The following is a 22,555-nucleotide window of genomic DNA, read 5'->3' as shown; positions in this document are numbered from 1 at the left end:
ATTTAATGCATCGTTGCGGAGTAGAAGTATTCATTCTTACAAAAAAAAAACACAATCTAAAAACTTCTGAACTGCAGTGCATATCTGTCTACAAGTCAAAATTCAAGCATTTAAGCAGAAGCTTTTTAAAAAGTCAATGAGAGATGTGAGCGTGTTTTCTTACTGGACCATGAGGGAGACGTTCTCATCCAGGTAGCAGGAGTTGAATTTGACCAAGTTCACGAGGACATGCAGGAAGTCTGACGACAGACCGATGTCCATCCACAGCAGAACAAACCGAGCTGAGACAGAAAACACACACAAACACGTATTACAATCTGCATATGATGCTACACAAACCATTCATACACAGAAAACAGCAGCTCAGACACCTGTTAAATATCTTCTTGGAGAAAGAAATGAATACAGGTGAGCTGTAAATGAACTTCTTTCTTCTCTTGAACACAAAAGAAGATATTCTGAAGAATGCTGAGTTGCCGGTAGCCATTGACTTCCATAGTATTTTTTTTCCATACAGTGGCTACCGACAACTGTTGGTTTCCTAATGTTCTTCAAAATATATTATTTTGTGCTTAGAAAAGAGAAACTCATAAAGGTTTGGAATGACACAAGGGTGAGTAAATGATGACAGAATTTCCCTTTGTAGCTGTACTATCTCTTTAAGAGCCCCAGGTTGAATCAAAGCATGTGTGAACCGTACCGATCTCCTCCTCTAGGTAGGTGATGTCTTTCCCGTTCTCCGTGAGGGCCTTGAACACCTCCAGTCTCTCAGCCAGATCTTCATTAGAGGGCTGATAGTCCAGAATGATCTTGAAGAAGTATGCTCTGAGCGGACCCAAGCGCTCACCCTGCACATGAAGATCATGAGGAAAGCGTGAGTGGTGTTCGCTGCCATGATGCACTGTGCTTCATAAGGAGTTCAAAATGTGCACCTGTCCCTGTATAATGGCTCTCAGCAGCACCAGCACTGCATGATGGGCTTCAGGCGGCTGTTCAGGCTGCATCATGTCCTCCACGGCCTTCCACACGGCCTCCACCGCATGCTGAAACACACACAACACACTCTAGATCTGCTCATCTGCACATATTGTATGAGCATGCGGATGCTCCTCACCTCCTCAAACTTCTTGGATTTGGCGAGTTCGCACACGTGGTTGATGACTCTGATCCGGTGGTGGAGGCTGTACTCTGCACTGAGTTCCTGAACGACAGAGAGAGAGAGAATACATGAGAAACACAAGGTGGTGGAGAAGTGGAGCTGGTGTGAATGATCACTGGAGTGTTTCTGACCATCAGGATGTCCAGCGTGATGATGAACTCTGACGGTTTGCTCTCGGTCTGTTTGCTGTGGGGCCGAGTCGGACCGAGGCCAAAGATCCCCTTGACCCGGTCCCGCAGAGACTCTTTACTGGGCTGCTTATTCATCTTCACTCCTGCGAGAGACCCTGAATGAGAGAATGAGAGATACTTCAATCCTCCAGGAGATGGAGATCCAAAAAGGCACAAAAGAGGCTCTGTAGGCTTTTATATAAACTAAAAAGAAAAAAGAAAATTGTAAAAAAATATATATTTTTAAATATATATATATATATATATATATATATATATATATAATTTCTATTATTTTATATTTTTAGATCTATTATTAAAATAATTTTAGAATTATCTAAAATAATATACATATAAAATGATTTTTAATTATTTAATTATTTAAGAAAATTCTGCTTACTTTTTAACACGGTTTTAAAAAATATTCTGCTATTATTAAGTTACTAGGGTTTTTTCTTTCTTTATCCCAAGCCACTGTTTTCTGCTTTTTTTGGTTTATCTTAAAAATTACAAATAAATCACAAATTTTAAAATATTCAATTTATTCTATTTTAAATATTCTACCTACAAATATGTCTTTTTATTATGATGACAGCCTAAGAGAATATGAATTCATGTTTTAATATTTCTAAGAAAGATTACACATATAATCTTGAGGGACCCAGGGCCCCTGAATGTCTGGTAGTGGGTCCCTGGGCCAGAAAAGATTGACAGCTCCTTCTTGAACCAGTCTTTCATATGTATTTTTGGGGTCTCTGTGTGGCATGTCATTTCTAGTACCTCAGCTCCTCAAGACCTTAAAACACTTCCACTAAACAACTCATTTGTAGCATAAATAACAATCTGATAAATCGTCTCTTTTGACATGAAAACATGGCAGGAAAACAATGCACATTAGTCAAACGTCTGACACCTCGTGACAGTTCACTTCAGTTCAGCCCATACACTAAAAAATAGCCTGCATTTAAAAATGCACCGATTGACTGTGACAGAGACAAAACCTGGAAATAAACACGCCAAATAAACCGTGTAAATACACGCACATCTCTGATGTGGTCAAATAAACAAGACATAAATAAATAAATAAACCAGTATCAATCCATAAACAACAAACAAACACACTGTTAATTTACCGTCTGCGGATGATGGAGGTGGGATGATATCGAGAACATATAACTAAAAGATAAAACTGAATCGCTGCCGATTTATGCATTTATTTGTCACGCAGTGTCTCAGCCAACAGAAGTGCCCCTGCTCTCACCAGCCCCCTTTTACTGCCCCCCGGAAGTCATGGTTAACGCACGGGCATGCACTTCCTACAAAAACAAGTCACGTGACCACTGACTGCGGGGAATTGTAGTTCTGAGAGCCGCGAACGCGCGATCACTTTACAAGCGTTGGCGGTTTTAAGAAACTACACGCGATAATCGCCTATGAAACTGACGACTCCGACTCATTTACGCGAATCGGTTCTTTCGAACAGTTCGTCATGGATGAACTCGTTCAAGCAATCGATTCAGTGATTCGTCAGATCCGTTCACTGCGATTCAGACAATTTATTGAAAAGATCCGGCTCAAAAGAATGATTCATTCATTTTTAGCAAAAACAAAGGTTATATTTGTGACATTAAGTCAGGTAATGTCATCTAATGTTGGCGCCAGTCCGGAATTTATGTGTTTATATATTCAATCGTTTGACTGTAAGAATGAACTCTCCATATTTGACCGAATCAATAGCTGTATTACACTGAAATTATGGTGAACAGTGTTGTGAATAAAGGAGGAATTCGCAGATTGAGATTGAGAATGGCTCAAGGGCTCACATCAGAAGATGGTCCTCAGAAAGTGAAAGCAGAAGATCACGAAGAGAGTATTTCAGTTGCTCCACTGCAGACACATGCAGAAGCTCCTGCAGGTGAGACAAACTACACAGGTGTAACTACATTTATTAAAAAATATTTTATGTGATTTCATATAATTTCTAATCATTTTCTATAATTATTTCTTTTATATAATGTGTGATTTTAATTATTATTATTATTATTATTATTATTATTATTATTATCATTTAACAGTATTTTATTTTGTACAGAGATTTTGTCAAAAAAAAAAACTCACAAACTTCTTCTCAGAAAGGTGAAGTACATCAAACATGCCACAGCTCTGAGTGTCTGAGTGTCTGATGCGTCTGCCGGGCGTCGGCCCTAAGATGGCCCACCTGGCCATGGACATCGCCTGAAACCGGGATTCAGGCATCGGTAAGATGTAAGTTAAATTGCTGTCTGCTCTGATCTGAATCATATTGCTTCAATTTTCCTACCCAGTCAGACATACAGATGCAACCAACTTGCAATTCTTGCAACCAACATTCTACATTAGAACACCATAGCAACATCCTACATTCCAAAAATATTTTTAAATTCAAAACATTTCATTTTTGAGCCTTTGATACTATATATATTCTGTCATTCAGAAGCATGGCTTTTCCTATCACTGCTATGCTGATGACACTCAACTCTACTTCTCATTCCAACCAGATGACCCGACGGTAGCTGCTCGCATTGTGGCCTGTCTGAGTGACATTTCTAGCTGGATGAATGACCATCACCTTCAGCTCAACCTTACTAAGACTGAACTGCTGGTGGTTCCAGCTAACCCATCGTTTCATCACAACTTCTCTATACAGCTGGGTTCGTCAACCATAACTCCTTCCAGGACAGCCAGAAACCTAGGAGTTGTGATGGATCATCAGTTAAGCTTCACAGACCATATTGCTACAATGACCCGGTCCTGCAGATTTGCCTTATACAACATTAGGAAGATTAGTCAGAGCAAGCCACCCAACTTCTTGTCCAAGCTCTTGTTCTCTCCAGACTGGACTATTGTAATGCTCTCCTAGCGGGCCTTCCTGCATGTACTATCAAGCCTCTACAACTGATCCAGAATGCAGCAGCGAGGGTTGTCTTCAAATGAGCCAAAAAACAGCTCATGTGACTCCTCTCCTCATCAGGTTACACTGGCTACCAGTAGCCGCTCGCATCAAATTCAAGGTACTGATGCTTGCCTACAAGACGACCACTGGCACGGCGCCAACATACCTAAACTCACTAGTTCAGTCTTATGCGCCCTCCAGAAGTTTGCGCTATGCAAGTGAACGACGTATTGTGATGCCATCCCAAAGAGGTTCAAAAATCACTCTCACGGACTTTTTCCCTGGACTTTTAAAAAACATCTAAAGACTCATCTTTTTTGCCTGCACTTAACCAACTAATACTAGTACTTACCTTTTCTTTTTCTTGTCTATCATATTCAAAAAAAAAAAAAAAACCCTGGCTACGTGTTCTGTACTAGACTAACTGAGACTTGTCATAGCACTTGTATACCGTTGTTGTTCTCTTGTTGATCTGATTGTTTCTACTGTTCTCATTTGTAAGTCGCTTTGGATAAAAGCGTCTGCTAAATGATTAAATGTAAATGTAAATGTAATGTAAATATATATCAGGCCATCCAGGACCTAGATGTAGGTGATTATTTTATTTTTTTCTTGAGTAGAAACTGCAGGCTGAAACTGTGGTCCTTGTGATTCATTAAATGCAAGTCAGTGGCTACCTAAATATGATATGATAAAGCAAATCAAGGAGCACAAAATGAATACCCGCACCTTCTGACGATATATTGAGGTCTTATGAAGTGAAACGATCCGTCTGTGCAATCCAGAGCCTCATGTAAACAGGGAAATGTGATAATTTTCTGGGGGGGGTGGGGGTTTCGGATAGTTTCTGGTTCAAATAGCTGATTCACCAGTTTGTTTACATAATCACACAATGATGTAATGTATACACAACTATATTATCATTAAAGCACCCAGTAATGATGTGAAAACTGGATGTTTTATATGAGTAAAGCATGTCTTTGCCTTATATAAGCTATGAGAATCCATACAAATGTTCATGTCGCCCCTTCATTCATTCCACAGTGATTTTAGTATGAGTAACTTGTAGATCTGTGTTGCTTGAGCTGCAAACTGTTTCAGATGATTGTCAATTTTGTTGAACTGGTTCATTCAGTTCACTAAAAAGAACCAGTTCAAAGTAATGATTTGTTGGTCATTACTCTGAACCGTTTGCTGAGGCTCTGAATTACAGGTAATAATGTTGCAAATAATGTTCAGTTTTTTTGCACCGAACGATCATTTCACTTCATAAGACCTTATATTATCATCAGGAGACACCGGGTTCATTTTGTGTTCTTTGATATGCTTTTTTTCCCCCACTCTGACTTGCACTTTATGAATCGCAGAGGACCACGGTTTCAGTGATTTCACTGAAGAAAAAAGTTACTTACATCTTGGATGGTCTGAGGTTGAGTAAACTAACAGCAAATTTTCATTTTTGGGTGGACTATTACTTTAAGTGTTATTGTGTGTGTGTGTGTGTGTGTGTGTGTGTGTGTGTGTGTGTGTAGGTGTGGACACCCACGATCACCAGATCTCAAACAGACTCGGATGGACCAAGACACCAGAGGAGACAAGGAGAGTGCTCGAGGAGTGGTTGCCACGGTAACCTTTATTTTCGGTCCTGTTGTTGCTAACATTCATCTCTACAAGAGAACATCACAACAATTTCACTGGAGCACCTTTTTAATCTGTCTTCGCTCTTCTCGCAGTGATCTGTGGCGTGAGATCAGCTGGTTGCTGGTGGGTTTCGGGCAGCAGGTGTGTTTACCTGTCGCTCCGCTGTGCTCTGTGTGTCTTAATCAGCACACCTGTCCCTCCGCCCACCGATCGTCTCCCAACAAGAAGCTCAAATCAAGCCCTTCAAAACCCGCCGCTGACAAACTAGCATCGCCAACAGCACAGGTCAAAGAAGAGCCAGCGGATGCATCCCCGTCTCAGAGGAGGAAGAACACAGCCAAACAGGAAGTGCCAGGAAACCAGCTACAAGAACAGCCGACATCAGAAGACGCTCCATCTGTCCTCAAAAAGAGAAGCAGGAGGAAAGGGAGAGCAGGAGCACAACAGGACAGACCTCTGTCTTCACAGCGGACACAAAGGACAGCAGAGACTTAGATTCTGTTTCAACAAAGTACTGTTTCGTTTTGTTTGTTTTCTATCAAATAAATTGTAACTAAAATGGAAAATATAAAACTGTTAGTTTTACATTAAATTACATTGTTCAGAACGGTATACGACCCCATTTTTACAATATAATATACAAATCTTCTTTTATGTTAGAAACTCCTGTATAGAAATTTCCAGTATACACTGTTACATTTATATTACTACACTGTTTTATATATATATATATATATATATACACACACACACACACACAGTGGGTAAAATAAGTATTCAACATGTTGCCATTTTTCTCAGTAAATATATTTCTAAAGCTGTTGTTGACATGAGATTTTCACCAGATGTCAGTAACAACAACCAAAGTAATCCATACAAAGAAAACGAAACAAATAAGTTCAGAAATTATGTTCTGTGTAATAAAGTAGAATGACACAGAGAAAAAGTAGTGAACACGCTTACTGAAATTTATTTAATACTTCGTACAAAAGCCTTTGTTGGTAATGACAGCTTCAAGACGCCTCCTGTAGGAGAAACTAGTCGTATATGCGTTGCTCAGGTATGATTTTGGCCCATTCTTCCACACAAACAGTCTTCAAATCTTGACGGTTCTGTGGGCCTCTTCTATGAACTCTGATCTTTAATTCTTTCAATAGATTTTCTACTGGATTCAAGTCAGGTGATTGGCCGGCCATTCTAGCAGCTTTACTTTCTTTCTCTGAAACCAAAAGAGAGTTTCCTTGGCTGTGTTTGAGATCATTGTCTTGCTGGAATGTTCTCGTTTCATCTTCATCATCCTGGTAGATGGCAGCAGATTTTTATCAAGAATGCCTTGGTACATTTTCCACATCCTTCCTTCAATTATATGAATTTTTCCAGTGCCACACCATGATGTTTTGGGGTGATGTGTCATTTGACGTCCAAACATGGTGTGTATTATGACATCCAGAATGTCCAATTTTTGTCTCATCTGACCAGACTATATTCTTCCAGTATTTCACAGGCTTGTCTAAATGTTGTGCAGCTAACTTTAAACGAGCTTCAACATGTTTTGTTCTCAGCAAAGCAGTCTTGTGTGGTGAGCGTGCATACAGTGCATTACTTATTGTACTTATTTTTGAAACAAGTGTACCTGCTAATTCCTGGTCTTTCTGAAGCTCTCCACAAGTGATCCTTGGCTCTTGGACAACTCTTCTGATAATTCCTTTGACTGCTTTGTCAGAAATCTTGTGAGGAGAACCTGGTCGTGGCTGGTTTATGGTGAAATGATGTTCTTTCCACATCCAGATTCTGGCCCCAACAGTGCTCACTGGAACATTCAGAAGTAGAGAAATCCTTCTGTAACCAATGCCAGCAGTATGTTTTGCAACAGTAAGGTTGTGAAGGTCTTGAGAAAGCTCTTTGCTTTTACCCATCATGAGATATTTCTTGTGTGACACCTTTGTCATGAGAAACCATTTATAGGCCATCAGTTGGGACTGAAGCAGCTAATATTATTGCCACTGACAAGGGGCAGGATTGCGTTCTAATTGTTCATAGATTTCAGCTGGTGTCTTGGCTTTCCATGCCTTTGTGCACCTCCCTTTCTTCATTTGTTCAATACTTTTTCTCTGTGTCATTCTGCTTTATTACACAGAACTTAATTTCTGAACTTATTTGTTTCGTTTTCTTTGTATGTATGGATTACTTGGGTTGTTACTGACATCTGGTGAAAATGTCATGTCAACAGCACCTTTAGAAATATATTTACTGAGAAAAATGATGTGTTCAATACTTATTTTACCAGCTGTATATACTGTATGTGAGCAGACAGTACACTATTAAATATTAGAAGTGCATATAAGTGTAATACCTTAATATTCATTGGGCATATATTATTTACGTATATTAATACGTTGTATTAAATGATGCTTAACAAGGCTATAATACCTTTTTTTTATTTAATATATTTTAAAATTTAATTTGTTCCAGTGACGCAAAGCTGAATTTCCAGCATCATTACTTCAGTCTTCAGTGTCACATCATCCTTCAGAAATCACTCTAATATGCTGATATGCTGCTCAAGAAACATTTCTGATGTTTATCAGCAGTTTTTGCTGCTTAATATTTTGGGGGATTAATATTTTTTTCTAGGCAGGATTATCATGCTGTTTTATTTTGAGAACAGCCTTGATTTAATTCAAGCCTGGACTGTTTTGGTCAACACTAGAGGGCAGAACGGCCAAAAAAATTTAATTACTTCACATATAAAATCCGTGTTTACTTGAGCAATTGTATTTTTGCTGTTTTCCAGCTGAATGGTTTAATTGTTGTGTTTTAGTGTGTTGCAGATTTAGAGTAGAAGGTGTGGGCGATCTGGCCTGTTTTAAATGCAGTGGGTGATAGAGATAGAGATATAGAGGTCAGTCGTGTTTGTGTTACTGAGTCAGTGTGGGTCAGATGAGCTGATCCCAGACCTGTCCACGAAACACACGTGAAGAGGAAGAGTTCCGCGTGGATATCTGTGACTTATCCAACATCTGATCTCTCCAATCCTCTCTCTCTCACTCACACACACACACACACACACACACACACACACACACACACACACACACACACACTTTCCAGTTCCTTACAGACTCTTCCACCTGTTCAGTTCTCGCACTCGCACACTTGATGCGCTCCGTGCTCAGATACTGAACTCAGAGCCACACTATTACTGACTGATGAGATTATTATAGATTATAAGAAGAATATTCAGTGAGAACGCTTGTGGGATGCGTGACTGAGGCAGGAGGAACGACTACTAAACTTATTGGACTGTTACTGGGATGAAGAGGATCATTTTGTGGAAGACACACTCGAGCGTTTATTTGTTTTTTATACATATATAAATATATACAATTTTTAATACTGAATTAGTAATACAAATAATTTTATTTTGCACCGTTATGTTTATTATCTTACTATTAAATGACTAAGAAACGACGCTTGCAGACTCAGCATGTGGAATAATGCATCCTTAAACATTTTAATAAAGCTCACGATATTATAGAGCAGGCTATTTGTGCTGTGATTGCACACGGCTGCAGCGGGACATGGCGAACACTCTGGAGAGAGAGATTCTGGAGCGCGAGCTCCGTCCACGGCTCTGTTATTTGACTAAAGGAGATCGCGGCTACGGATTTCATCTGCACGGAGAACGCAACCGAGGAGCGCAGCTCATCCGCAAGATCGAGCCGGGCTCCCCCGCGGACCTGTCCGGTCTCAGGTCCGGCGACCGGGTGGTGGAGGTGAACGGAGAGAACGTGGAGGGAGAGACGCATCAGCAGGTAACGAGAGAGAGAGAGAGAGAGAGAGGAGAACCTGTCGGACCACTTCACCTGAGAGTCTGTGTCTCACAACCTAGTGAGCTGCCTACATAGACAGCGTTTTTGGGAATCATACGGATTCCTTTGAACGTTCCAAATGCGCACGAAAGTTCCAAAAACGCGCAGAGCTGTCTTTATAGGGATCTCACTAAGTTTTGAGACACAGGCAGCGTTATATTCCACACTGAGGTGACAGCGTTCATGTATATTTGTTTAAGATTGTATCATTGTGTGTTGATGTTAAGAAAACACTGCAGTCTCGCCTCTGCGAAACTTTCCCCTCCACCCTTACAAACACTTACCGTGGAAACCACAGTTATTACTACTGTAAACCATAATCAATGGACACGGGGCCTCTTAATGGGGTGCAATAAGTTTACTTCTTACTGTAGTGACTAATGCCACCTTAAAACATTTCTATATAAAAGTAGCCTACTGTATTACCATAGTACAGTAAATATATAAAATAATGACATAATCATATTATGGCATTTATATGGTAAAGGACGTGGTGATGGTATAAAAGTGAGGAAAAAACATATTTCAATGCCTTTGTGTTTCACAGAGAAACTCTACATTTAAACTCAAAACTTTTGTTTTCTTGCCAAACTTTGTGTACACATCCAAAACCTCTGCATGCCCCCTTAATCTTTGCATGATCGCGCTTGAAAACGTTTGCGTCCCCCTTGATAAACGTTTGATTCTTGTGCAAAACTTTTGCATTCCCCAGATAAACTTTTCATTCACGTGAAAATCTTTTGCGTTCCTCCTGATAAACTTTGCATGCAAAACGTTTGCATTCCGCAATAAACTTTTCGTGCATGTAGCCTGTACTGATTTGGGTTCCCCAATAATCTTGCATTCACGCCAAAAAAAAAAAAAAAAAAAAAAAAAAAAAAAACTTTTTCATTCCGATTATCCTTGCGTTTGTTTGCAAAATGTATATTGTACCATGTTCCAACATCGCATGGTACTTTGTGTATGTTTTAGTGAGTGCTTGGTTCTGTGTGTCTCAGGTAGTTCAGAGGATCCTGGAGGTGGAGCACCGCACCAGGCTGCTGGTGGTGGACCGGGTCACAGATGAGTTCCTGAAGTTTCACGGTCTGCCATGTACGGAGGACAGGGCGATTGAGATGGGCTCTCTGTCCTCTCGCTCCTCATCGGCGTCCTCTCCCCGCGCCTCCCCACGAGACTCCGCCACTCCTCCCTACAGCAGACAGAGCTCTGAGAGCATCTTCATTAATAAGGTGAGAAGATCTCTCATGTGAGTGCTTGCATCTGTGTAAGTGAAACATCCCATCACTATCAGACTGTGCTGCTGGTTTCTGGAGAGGTGGAAACATGACACAACAAGGCATACAGTGGCCACACCGTCTCTTTCTCTGTATAAGAACTTCCCTCATATTGGAGACTCCATGAGAGGAAGTCTAGGAGGAAATGCAGTCTGAGAGGAGCAGTGTGCTACATTTAGATCGTACTGTATGAAGAACAAGGTTGGGAATCAAGAATTCAAAACAGTTAGATTTAAAAGAAAAAAATACCATATCCAAGTGGTTCAATGGTTGTTAAATGACTGCATTCTTCTGCTAAAATGATATAATAATACAAAGATAATAAATAAATGACACCTCTATTTAGCCTATTTTCATCTCTGACTGCATGTGACACCAAACATACAGTGCATTCTAAGAAATTGCAATTTATTATTTTCTAAAAAGTTGTATTTTTAAAAGTTCAATTATTTGGTCAATTATTTAATGCTTTTTATTAATGGATTCAGAATTGAAAGCAGAATTTTTGTGTTAATATTTCATACAGGTTTTGAACAACAGAGAATTTTCATGTATAGGTAACTCTCCCTTTAAGACTAAATTAATTAAATTCATTGTGCTTTGTTTTGTTAAAGTAAAAAAAAAAGTATTCTGGATCTGCTTAATAAGCTGCTTAATAAACTCTGCTTAATAACCAGGGTTTAGCAAATAAAATTAAGTCTGGATAAGGTCGAGTCAATAGAAACGTGTCACTTGATAGAAGCTAGTCAAATTAGGCGCGTGAACATGGACAGGTTATGGGACTTTTTTGAAAACCAAAACCATGCAAAGCAGGGTTATTAAAATAAACATTAAAAAAATATTTACAAAAAAAAAATGGGGATATCACTTAATGATACTAAAATGACACCAGTGCAAAGAACATCATATGAGTCAAGATAAATGTGGCTTTACACGCAACAAGAATAACCTGACCACAGTGTGTTTCATGCAGTAAATTGTTAGCATGTAAGACAAATACTCAAACTATAAAAATGCTCACTAATAATTGTGTGGATTTTTGAGTTTATGCAAGTGATTGGGTACATCTCAAGATAATAGAATTTTAGGACAATCAGATTTTTGATTTGCACTGCTGTGAGGTCAACCATGGCCAAGTGTTTGATGAGTGTACACCTGCCCTCCATCAGGAGCTTGAGTCTGGCTTCATCTAGAGGTGCTTGCCTGAGCTGTCTAAGCTCTTTACAGACCTACATGCGTCCAGGTCTGGTGAGGTGTGATGACACCTGCCCAGGTAGCAGACGGCAAGAGTCCTGTAAACAACATCCAGAGATGATCAACTCGCAGTCATGTTATTGTCTGTTTTATTATTAGCTGCAGTGGGATTCAAACCAACAACCATCTAACAGTACTGGAGAGCAACGAAAAGTAACTAAAAGTGTTTGTATTCCAGGTTTCTCATTTCTTTTATAAAAATTGAAGTGTAAGGCTGGAAAACACTACAAGATTTTCACCCTGAGGATGAATCTACACATAGCTGCATAGAGTCGACAGAATTCACGATTTTTTAGCTTCCAGCTTTGATTCTATTCAGTCAGAGGATATTAAACATTTATTTTGTTTTTATTTTATCATGTCATGTAGTAACAAGGCGCTTATTTCTATGCAAATTTGTTTCATTTTGAAAACGTGATAGCTCCGCCCCCTAATTCACAAACATGTTATGCAACAGGCACCTCCCCCAGCATTATCTGACACGCCCCCTTTATGGTGATTGGCTGCAAGTATGTTTAAGTGTTCGGTCCGATTAACTTTCAACAAAAGTTACAACCTGTAGTTTTGCTAATGAACTAAACTACTTGGTGGAAGAATTGTTGATTATTATTAATATCACTGTATGAGTGTCTCTAGTTTCATCAAATTGCTGCTGTCTTCATTATATAAAAGCAAGAAGCCAGTTGAGGTCTCATAATACAGTGATTTTACCAGAGTTTCAAAAACACCCATTGCTTGTAATAAAATCACTGTAACAGATAACCTCTTGTGGTTTATTGCTTTAATTTGATTTTATAGCTTTATTTAGATCTTTTTGACTATTGCACCAGTGTGGAGAGTGACAACATCTACAGAAGCCGAACAGTAGGCTAGTTTGACTGTGGTTTTACTCATTTAAATTATGAGTAGGTTGTTTCTTGGCAAACAACAGTTTCAAAGCAGCTTCCCCAAGCGCAACACAAACAATACTGCCACTGAAAGAACAGAAACACCGACCACAGCTGTTCAGGTTCAGCTGAATGTCTTCTTCACTGTCTTCTGGTAGAGTCCCAGCAGCGCTGGAGGAGTGATGAACGGCTCTCCGCTCTACAGAGCTCATGAACGTCTGACGTCACCCGTGTTTCTGCCGCTGCCGTCACCTGGTGAACATAAGACGGAACCGGAGGCCGAACCCTTCACAGCCGAGCCTGAACCCGAGTGTGAGCTCAGCACTGACCTCAACGAGTCACAGACCAGCACACAGGTGAGGTTGGGTAGCAGGGATCTGCAAAGTCTCTCATTTCCAACCCAATTACACTCTTAAAAATAAAGATTCCAATCGGGTGTTTTTGCAGTGATGCTATAGAAGAAGCATTTTTGGTTCCCCAGAGAACCTTTCAGTGAACAGTTCTTAAAAGAACCATTTTGAAGAACATTTTTTAAAAAATAACTTTTTAATTTATTAAAAGAACCTTTATTATTAATTTAAAGAACCTTTATTTTTAGTAGTGTATGAATAGTATTGGTAGGTATTTGGTTTTTAAAGCGCATTTAGTTTGACTAGACACTGATACGTACAGTATAGACATTTGAAAAAAATGCTTTCAGATATCTATGAGTTTAGAGATAGTATAAGTATGTTGTTATTTCCCATGCGAAGAGGTCAGCCAATCATAACAGAGGTCTGCCTTAAAGGTACAGTACTACAGTATACTCTACCTTTCAAAAATCAGTAAGATTTTATGTTTTCGAAACACCAAGGATGGATTTATTAAATAAAAATTACAGTAATATTGTGAAATATTATCACAATTTAAAATAACTGTATTCTGTTTGGATATATTTTAAAATGTAATTTATTCCTGTGATGCAAAGCTGAATTTTTAGCATCATTACTCCAGTCTTCAGTGTCACATGATCCTTCAGAAATCATTCTAATATGCTGATTTGAAGCAGCATGTTCAAGATCAGCTGTGCTACAGCTGCTGTGGAAACCATATTTTTGTGGAAAAGCATTTATTTTTTTAATAACATTCTATTGATGACTTTTTCTGTCAATTTAATGCACTTCTTGAATAAAATTATAAATTTCTTTTTATGAAATAGAAAAAAAAAAAAAAAAATCTTTAATAACATTCTATGGGTAATGTATCTTAGGTTCTGGTCCTTTTAAAAATGCATTCTTTCAAAAAGTTTGATCATTTTCCATAATGTAATGAATAAACATTAACTTTCATATATTTTAGATTCATTGCATGAAATATTTTTGTTTTTTATGATTTTGTTGCATTATCATAAAACCCAAAATTTATCAAAAAAAAGCATAAAAAAAAAAAAAGTGTTACTAACCCAAAAAAAGTCACCTTCAAATAATAGTGTTATACTCAGTACTTGGTTAAGTATCCTTTGCAGAAATGCTGCTTTCAATGCGGCGTGGCAGTAGGCAAAAGGCAACTGAGGTGTTATGGAGAATTAATTATAGAGTGTTTTTTGGTGCAAGCGTCCCTTAACTTACCTTACAATATCCCACAGTAAAATCTAAAAGTAAAATAAACAGATGACCCCTTTAAGTGAAACTTCATCAGCGCAGGTGGACCAAAGGAAACATCAACTGCTAAAAAAAGTAAAATAAACAGATGACCCCTTTAAGTGAAACTTCATTTGCATCTCTCTTGTTGTCCTCATCTTCGCTCTCTCTCTGTGACCTTAATTCTAATTTATCTGCTCTGTGTTCCCACTCTCTGGTCCTGGGTGTCTGATTTCTGGGTATTTTTCCAGAATTCAGTGAGAGTGTTGTTTGTGTGTGTGTGTGTGTGTGTAATAGATTAAGCAACATATCAACCACAGTCTGAACCCAAACAAACTTAAGCACAAATGCGCTCTACACCATGGGACACAAACAGACACCACCCATGTATTGTCTTAGAACAGGAAGTGACATGGTGTCTCACAGAATGTCCCTTATTCCTGCTGGGCGTGTTTCACTTCTTGAAGGAAATGAGTCACGCACACGGCCCAGGGTCATGCATGTATCGTATCATACAGCATATGATAACACACAGGATGGTTCCTTTGTCTTTGGCCAGAAACGTTGCACAAATGCAGACATGAATGGCTGATAAAGATACTGCGAGAATGCAATCTTGTTGTGCGTGTATTTTTTGTTGGCAGCAACAAACATACATACTCAAGTGGGTGATAGTTTTCTTCAAATGTCTGTGTCATTAAACCAGATATGTTATTATTAAGGCACTAATTGAGCTGTTTGACCTAAAAACTTCTTCTGGAGTTCACTGCTGTTCTTGTGTTCCTTTTCTCTCTCCAGGAGGAGACGGTGTTGGAGGAGGATGTGGGAGTAACAAATGACAACCAACCACCCTTGCGTCCCACATTACCACACATGACCATCGGCGAGCAGGGCTACGGCTTCAACCTGCACTGCAAGAAGTCGCACGTGGGTCAGTTCATCCGCTCGGTGGACCCCGACCATACCGCACAGCCCTCAGGCCCAAAGACCAGATAACCGAATCAACGACACGATATCACAGCATCACACAATACCCCATAATCACAGACTATCTATCACTGTAGATCAGATTAGATTCAACTTCTGTAGAGATGCCGATCACGCTAATGAAGAGAAACGCTGTTTGCTTGACCCTCCTCGTGAGGGGAGGATCCCGTTTTACACCAGAGAGAGAGAGAGTGTGTGTGTGTGTGTTCACTGTGTTCTGTGTGTTTGTCTCTCTCCAGTGTGTGTGTGTGTGTGTGTGTGTGTGTGGACCATGGCGTGCAGTGTGTGTGTGTGCACGGGTCAGTGTGTGGTGTGTGTGTCTGGCAGAGTGTGTGTGTGTGTGGTGTGTGATGCACGGTTGTGTGTCCATTAGTGTGTTAGTCTAGTGTTAGATTCAACTTCTGTAGAGTGCAGTGTGTGTGTGTTTGTTAGTGTCCTCATGAGGGTGGATGTGTGTGTGTGAGTGTGTGTGTGTGTGTGTGTGTGTGTGTGTCTGTGTGTGTGTGTGTCTGTGTCTGTGTCTGTGTCTGTGTCTGTGTCTGTGTCTGTGTGGTGCCGTGATTGTCACAGATTGCAAATCCATCCTAATGGATGTAATTTGCGGCCGTTTTCTGTCATTATCACAGACAGATAGCCTGACTGACAAACAGTGTTTAATTCACTCAGCAGTGTTTGTCTCTGAATGCATTTGAATATCATTAGCAAAACACTTATTTATAGTCAATTATTAACTTGAGGCACCACCCCAAATGGCAACTTTTAAACTAAATTTTTACTAGTACTGTCAAACAATTAATCCTGATTAATCGCATCCAAAATAAAAGTCTTGTTCACGTAGTATACATCTGTGTGTGCTACAGTATGTATATGTATTATGTATTTATATATACAAACACATGCATGTATGTATTTAAGCAAAATGTGTTATGTTTGTATAATAAATATATTTATATATAATTATATAATATATATAATTATAAAAATAAATTATGTGAACATAAATATATACATGTAAATATTTTCAAAATATATACTGTATGTGTGTCTTTATATATACATGGTAAATATACACAGTACACACACATATGTAAGGGAAAAAAAGTTCATTTTGGATGCGATTAATCGCGATTTTTACATTTAATTTTTACATTTGTGAAGAAAATCACATCAGTTCCAAAAGTTATGTAACAACAACAATAATAATTTAATAATATAGTATATTAACAATTAATTAAAATGATAAATTATTATTATTAATGTATTTATTATTATTATTATTATTATTATTATTATTATTATTATTATTATGTGCTTTCCTGTAGCTCAAACACTACATTATGGTGCTGGCAACAGTAAGACCAAAACAAATCTGTAATTCTAATACTTAGAACTCATTTCTAAATCTAATTGAATAATAATAATAATAAAAAAACGTTTAGATCTGCAGTACAAAGTGACATTAGGAGTAAAACAGCATCTCACAAAATGCAAGATGTATTTTAGACGTGGCACTTGAATAAGATTCCTCAGAAGTGTAATGACGTGGTTGTGACGCACTTTATTAGAAAGTCATTGACAAACCTTTTATTATTTAGCATATAAACACTTCCTCCTGGATGAACGTCAGGAAGACTTTCACATGCATTACATCAGTTTCTGTGTTTGACCGGCAACAGGAACCTACACACCCCAAACTCTATTATCAGACAGAGACAGCTGGAGAAACAGAGAAAAAATGCCAGATGAAAGTTTGTTATGTAAGGCTTCTTCAAAGAGAGGAAGAGGAAGAGGAAGAGGAAGTAGCGCGGACTCACACTCCACCTGCTGGACAAAAACTGACCAACTAGTATTGAGAGAAATTATATAAATATCATTTAATTTAATATTATTATAGATTATATTAAATTATAATATTTAGTATATTATAATATAATAAATTAATATAATCAACACTATAATAAATAGTGCAGTATAACAAATGTATAATATATTACTATGTAAAATAATATAATAAATAGATAAATATAATTTTTAATATAATAATATAGTTAAGTATAAGAAAGGTATATGATACTGTTCTCTGTTTTAAAGTATTGAGACAAATGATATACATAATTTAATTAAATTTAATATAATATATCATATAATATCTCTTATTTAATTAGAATATTATATGTTATGATGTAATATAAAATAATATTGTATTTCTTACATTATAATATAACAAATAAATGTAATTAATAGTATAATAAATAATTTAGTTCACTATAATAATGTTATATTATATTTATTATATTATGGTTTTATTTAATATTAAAATCTATTGTATGATTTTTTATTTAATTAGAATTACATTTTTTTATGTAGTATCAACATAATATTTTATCTAGTTTATTATAATATAAAAATAAATGTAAGTAATAATCTATTATAATAAAATATGCAATTATATAATAAATAAACATAGTTAATCATATAAAAAATAAATCAGAAATAAAATAAAAATATTTAAATAAAGTGTATTTAAGTAATAGTGAAAATGTATTATATTGTAATATAATAAATAAATTAAATTAATCATATAATGTCTGAGATTTGGGGGGATGGTTTGTTACAGCAAAAAATAGAAAGAAGGAAATTGTAATGTTTACTGTTTTATTTTATGATGTTTTTATTCCTTCAATAAAAATAATAATAATAAAATAAATAATATTAAATATAATAATAGTATAAATAACAATAGTGTATTTGTATGATATAATAAATAAACAAATAAATATATAGTTGTGTATGTTGTGTTGTTCTATCTAGAGATGTCTATAGGTTCAGTCTCTCTTGTTTGTAATTTAGGTGTAGCTTGAGTTGGATGCATTGGGGTTCAATTAAGGCCTGAATTGGAATTGTGCGATCTATGTAGTATAGAAAGTGTGCAGTAGTTAGTATTCAGTTAAAGTCTGTCATGTATGCAGGTGAACGACACGAGTATCGAGGGCCTGTGTCACGCGGAGGTGGTGGCATTGATCAGAGCAGGTGGCACAGACACACGTCTGCTGGTGGTGGATCCTGACACAGATGAGCTCTTCAGCCGACTGGGCATTGTGCCCACATCTATTCATCTTAAAGGTACAGTGTGTGTTTTTGCATGGACAAGTATATTAATAGAATTTTCCTATTTGTGTCCTGGGAGTTCGGGGGAAGTCCACAGAAGGAAACCAAACGGGAAAGATGATATTTAAATGCTTTATATTTACTTAACCTCACCTGACTGCTCCTGTGTTCACTAGGTAATGCAAAACATGGATGATGCTTCATGCAAACATTATTAACGTTCAGTGCACTTAGAAACTAGCTCTAATTCATAACTACGTGATGTGTCAGTAATTATCTTACCAATGAATTTCTGTCAAACAGAGGACTGTGTGGACGGGCCGATCATAGAGAGTCCTGGAAAGACATATTCAACCGCACACAGCCCTGTGTCTGCTTCACCGGTCCCAGACGCCCCCAAGATCTCTCCACCAATCATCAACATCACACTGACTGATCCACCAATCAGCAACGGCTCCCCAAGACACAAGAGTCACAGAAGCTCCTCCTCTCGATCCACTTTATCAGAGACCAGCACTGAAATCAGCAGCTTTGACACCAGCAAAAAGGTGTGTGCCAGGAATATCAATTACAGTGGCTTATTTATTAAAAAAAAAAAAAAAAATATATATATATATATATATATATATATATATATATATAGAATCATCTTTTTCGCCAGCACTTGACCAACTAAAATGCCTTGTTTAAACACCTTGTTTGTCTATGTCACGATGTGTGAATATTTCTATAACGCAGCCTAAATGTTCACGCAAAGCATGAAGGCGTAACTTTGATTCTTGCTGTTGCCGCCAGCGCCATGTTGTGGAGACGCTGTGTGTTACGTTGTGAAAGCAAAACTACTTTGGCCTTTCAAAAGAGGACACAACTAGAAATCAGTGGTTAAGTTGTATTTACAACACTGTTCCAGAACAGTCCAACCCAAATATTCAGATGTGTGCTGCACATTTTATGGAGAACTGTATTACGTTTACATATGTAAAGGATTTGCCACTGATGATTCAAACGCGAGTTTTGAGCAGTGCTTGTTGCTTGTTGTTTGTCGTTTCTCCGATCACAAATGCAGATATGGTTATATGTTTACACACCGATGCAATGCAATGTGTAAAAAGACAGTATAAGTCATTATAATCCGTAATTATGTCCCCACTGGATGCAACAAATGCCTCATTTGTAATGAGTTTTATTGTTTTTGTCTTGACACGCCGGTGTTCTGACCAGGACACTCATCACAGTATGTTAAGGGGCGTAACATTTCCGTCACACGCTTGAGGCATTCGGCCAATCACAATGCACTGGATGGCTGGCCAATCAGAGCACACCTCGCTTTTCAGAACGATGAGCTTTGTAAAAATCGATGTGTTTCAGAAGGCGGGGCATAGAGGAGAAACAATAATGTACAGTATGTGGAAAATAATGTGTTTTTTGAACCTTAAACCGCATGAACACATTTCATTACACCAAAAACACCAAATAATGTTCTTTTTAGCAGCATCATATGACCCCTTTAATGTGCTTCCTGTAGCTCAAACAGTATTATATGGCACTAGCAACAGTAGGTCATGGGTTCAATTCCCAGGAATGCATGAACTCTGTACCTTGAATGCATTGATCATTAATTTGAAAGCATACTTTGCATAATATATTTAGATTGAAACAATAATGCATGCAAAAAAACCTTGTGTTGTTTTTTCACAGCTCACAGATTCTGACCATCACTCCTGCGATGACGGCCCTAAACCAAACCCAGGTGTGATCTCTGAGGAGCGGCCGCTAGATCCGTTCTGGGACAGCGGTCTGCATCTGAGTCTGACCGCGGCCGAGGCCAAGCAGAAAGCCCAGGCCAAACGGCACAACAAGAGAGCGCCCCCTATGGACTGGAGCAAGAAACAGCAAATCTTCAGCAACTTCTGAGCAGCCACACATCATACAGCTCACCTCAGTCCTGGAGAGACACCACCAACACACACAGACCCGACCAAAGACATGCAGCTTAGACAGGATTAGATCCACCTCCAGTAACCCAGGTTTCAGATTGCATTCAGGCTGATCTGACAGAAATGCAACACGTTTGTTCTAGATGGACATCATTTTATAGGTTTAACTGAGCTTAATTTGGCATTTTGTTGCTAGTAAGTGTTTCACATTCAGCCAGTTGGTTGTTTTACCCAATAATGCACAAGTCACTTCACTGCCATCGCATTTCTACTCTTCCTGAAACGCAACAGCAGTTCCCACAAAGCAGACAATAAGGAAGGAATGAAAAGCGAGTAAGAAAACGTCATTGCAAGGCAGAAACAGTAAGAAGGAAAGACATTCTAAAGGAAAGGTGAGGAGAAAGTGAACAAAAGATGGCAACTGAACATCGAGCTGAGAAGCCAAAGGTTGTAGGTTCAATCTCCAGAAGAAAACAAAGTTACGGATCTTGCACCATTAGAGAAAAAGCACAGTAAGTTGTGTTGGTTGACAATGAACGATCAGAAGAAAAGGAAGATAATCTTTACACGGTGAACACCTGTGGCTTAGATGGAGATCTTTATGCTACTGTATTACTCACAACATTCACTCTTAGCAGAAATAGCTACACTTAACAAAAATATTGATGACATCCTGCACTACACAGATTTTCATCCGATCAGACAATCTCTAGAATTAGCATATTGGCTAATGGCTGTTTTTTAAAGGGACGATCTCCTCAATATATCCCAAGCTACAAGAATATTTATGTATTTATTTTCTTGCCATGTTCTCATAAATGCTTGTTTAACATTTCAAAATCAAAAGTAAAATGATGTCTTTAAAAATACACTAACACATGACATGCACAGAACTAGCTATTAATAATTAATAACATAATTGTGTATATTACATCTAATATATTTACATCTGAGGCATGTTGTTTTAAGTCAATTAATGTACTGTATATGAGTCATTCTCAGAAATGTCCACTTTTGGTTTGCCAAGATGTCTAAAAATGTATTTATTTTTCTAACATTTAAACTTAGATTACCTTTTGACTTTATGAATACACATACGAGACAGCACAATGATTTTTTTGTAATCTCCCCCTCTTTTTGTCACCAGTGTTACCTTACTTCTTTGGCAATATTATGAAATATTATTTCTCGATTTTTCAGCACATGTAGTCAGAGTTACAGAAAAATTATTATAATGCAACAAATAAGAAGATTGTGTTTTATTTATTTTAATCAGGTTTGTTAAAAGTGTGATTGAATGATGTTAGTTCATTTGTGCAACCATGTATTTTCTATAACAATGAATATATAAATATATATATATATATATATATATATATATATATATATAAACAGTTATAAACAAGTAATGATGCAATCCTTTACATTTTAACTCTTGAGTGAAGCAGAATTCAATGGATGTAAAATTATCATGTCTCATGTGACACATTTTATTTAATGTGACAGAAAAAAACACACGGTAACACCAGTGACAAGACCAAAGATCCTTATTCTTCAACTTTAGTTAAGTAAATGAGACTAAATTGTTACATTTGGCATACATTTGGCAATTAGTGAAAGCAGTTAGTAAAAGAACATAACATAAACTGATGTTCCTTATGGATAACACCAGTGACAGTAACACCATGGACAGTTTTTATGAAAAATGCATTTTA

At 37.7% G+C, this 22,555-nt stretch overlaps 2 protein-coding genes and 1 pseudogene across 2 annotated transcripts in view; 2 read left to right on the top strand and 1 right to left on the bottom strand.

Annotated features, from left to right (window-relative positions):
• The window catches only part of LOC109091729 (tuberin-like), a 45,559-nt gene extending 42,934 nt beyond the window's left edge, over window positions 1-2,625 (bottom strand). Inside the window, exons 1-6 of the mRNA XM_042716087.1 lie at window positions 2,463-2,625; window positions 1,291-1,445; window positions 1,115-1,201; window positions 933-1,043; window positions 701-848; window positions 164-281 (exon numbers count right to left, since the gene is read on the bottom strand). Coding sequence (XP_042572021.1) covers window positions 164-281; window positions 701-848; window positions 933-1,043; window positions 1,115-1,201; window positions 1,291-1,425 — 599 coding nt within the window. The 5' untranslated portion in view covers window positions 1,426-1,445; window positions 2,463-2,625. The remainder of the gene's footprint in view (window positions 1-163; window positions 282-700; window positions 849-932; window positions 1,044-1,114; window positions 1,202-1,290; window positions 1,446-2,462) is intronic.
• A 510-nt stretch (window positions 2,626-3,135) lies between these two features.
• Window positions 3,136-6,592, top strand: LOC122135817 (annotated as a pseudogene).
• Window positions 6,593-8,759: 2,167 nt separating this feature from the next.
• Window positions 8,760-22,264, top strand: LOC109097279 (Na(+)/H(+) exchange regulatory cofactor NHE-RF2-like). The gene is made up of 7 exons (XM_042716085.1): window positions 8,760-9,717; window positions 10,773-11,003; window positions 13,348-13,545; window positions 15,607-15,779; window positions 18,749-18,918; window positions 19,207-19,451; window positions 20,602-22,264. The coding sequence occupies exons 1-7, from the start codon at window positions 9,484-9,486 to the stop codon at window positions 20,815-20,817; spliced, it is 1,467 nt and encodes a 488-aa protein (XP_042572019.1). The 5' UTR covers window positions 8,760-9,483; the 3' UTR covers window positions 20,818-22,264.
• The last annotated feature ends 291 nt before the right edge of the window (window positions 22,265-22,555 follow it).

Source organism: Cyprinus carpio, chromosome B1 (genome assembly GCF_018340385.1).
Source record: "Cyprinus carpio isolate SPL01 chromosome B1, ASM1834038v1, whole genome shotgun sequence".
Taxonomy (NCBI): Eukaryota; Metazoa; Chordata; class Actinopteri; order Cypriniformes; family Cyprinidae; genus Cyprinus; species Cyprinus carpio.
This window is presented reverse-complemented; position numbering and strand designations above follow the sequence as displayed.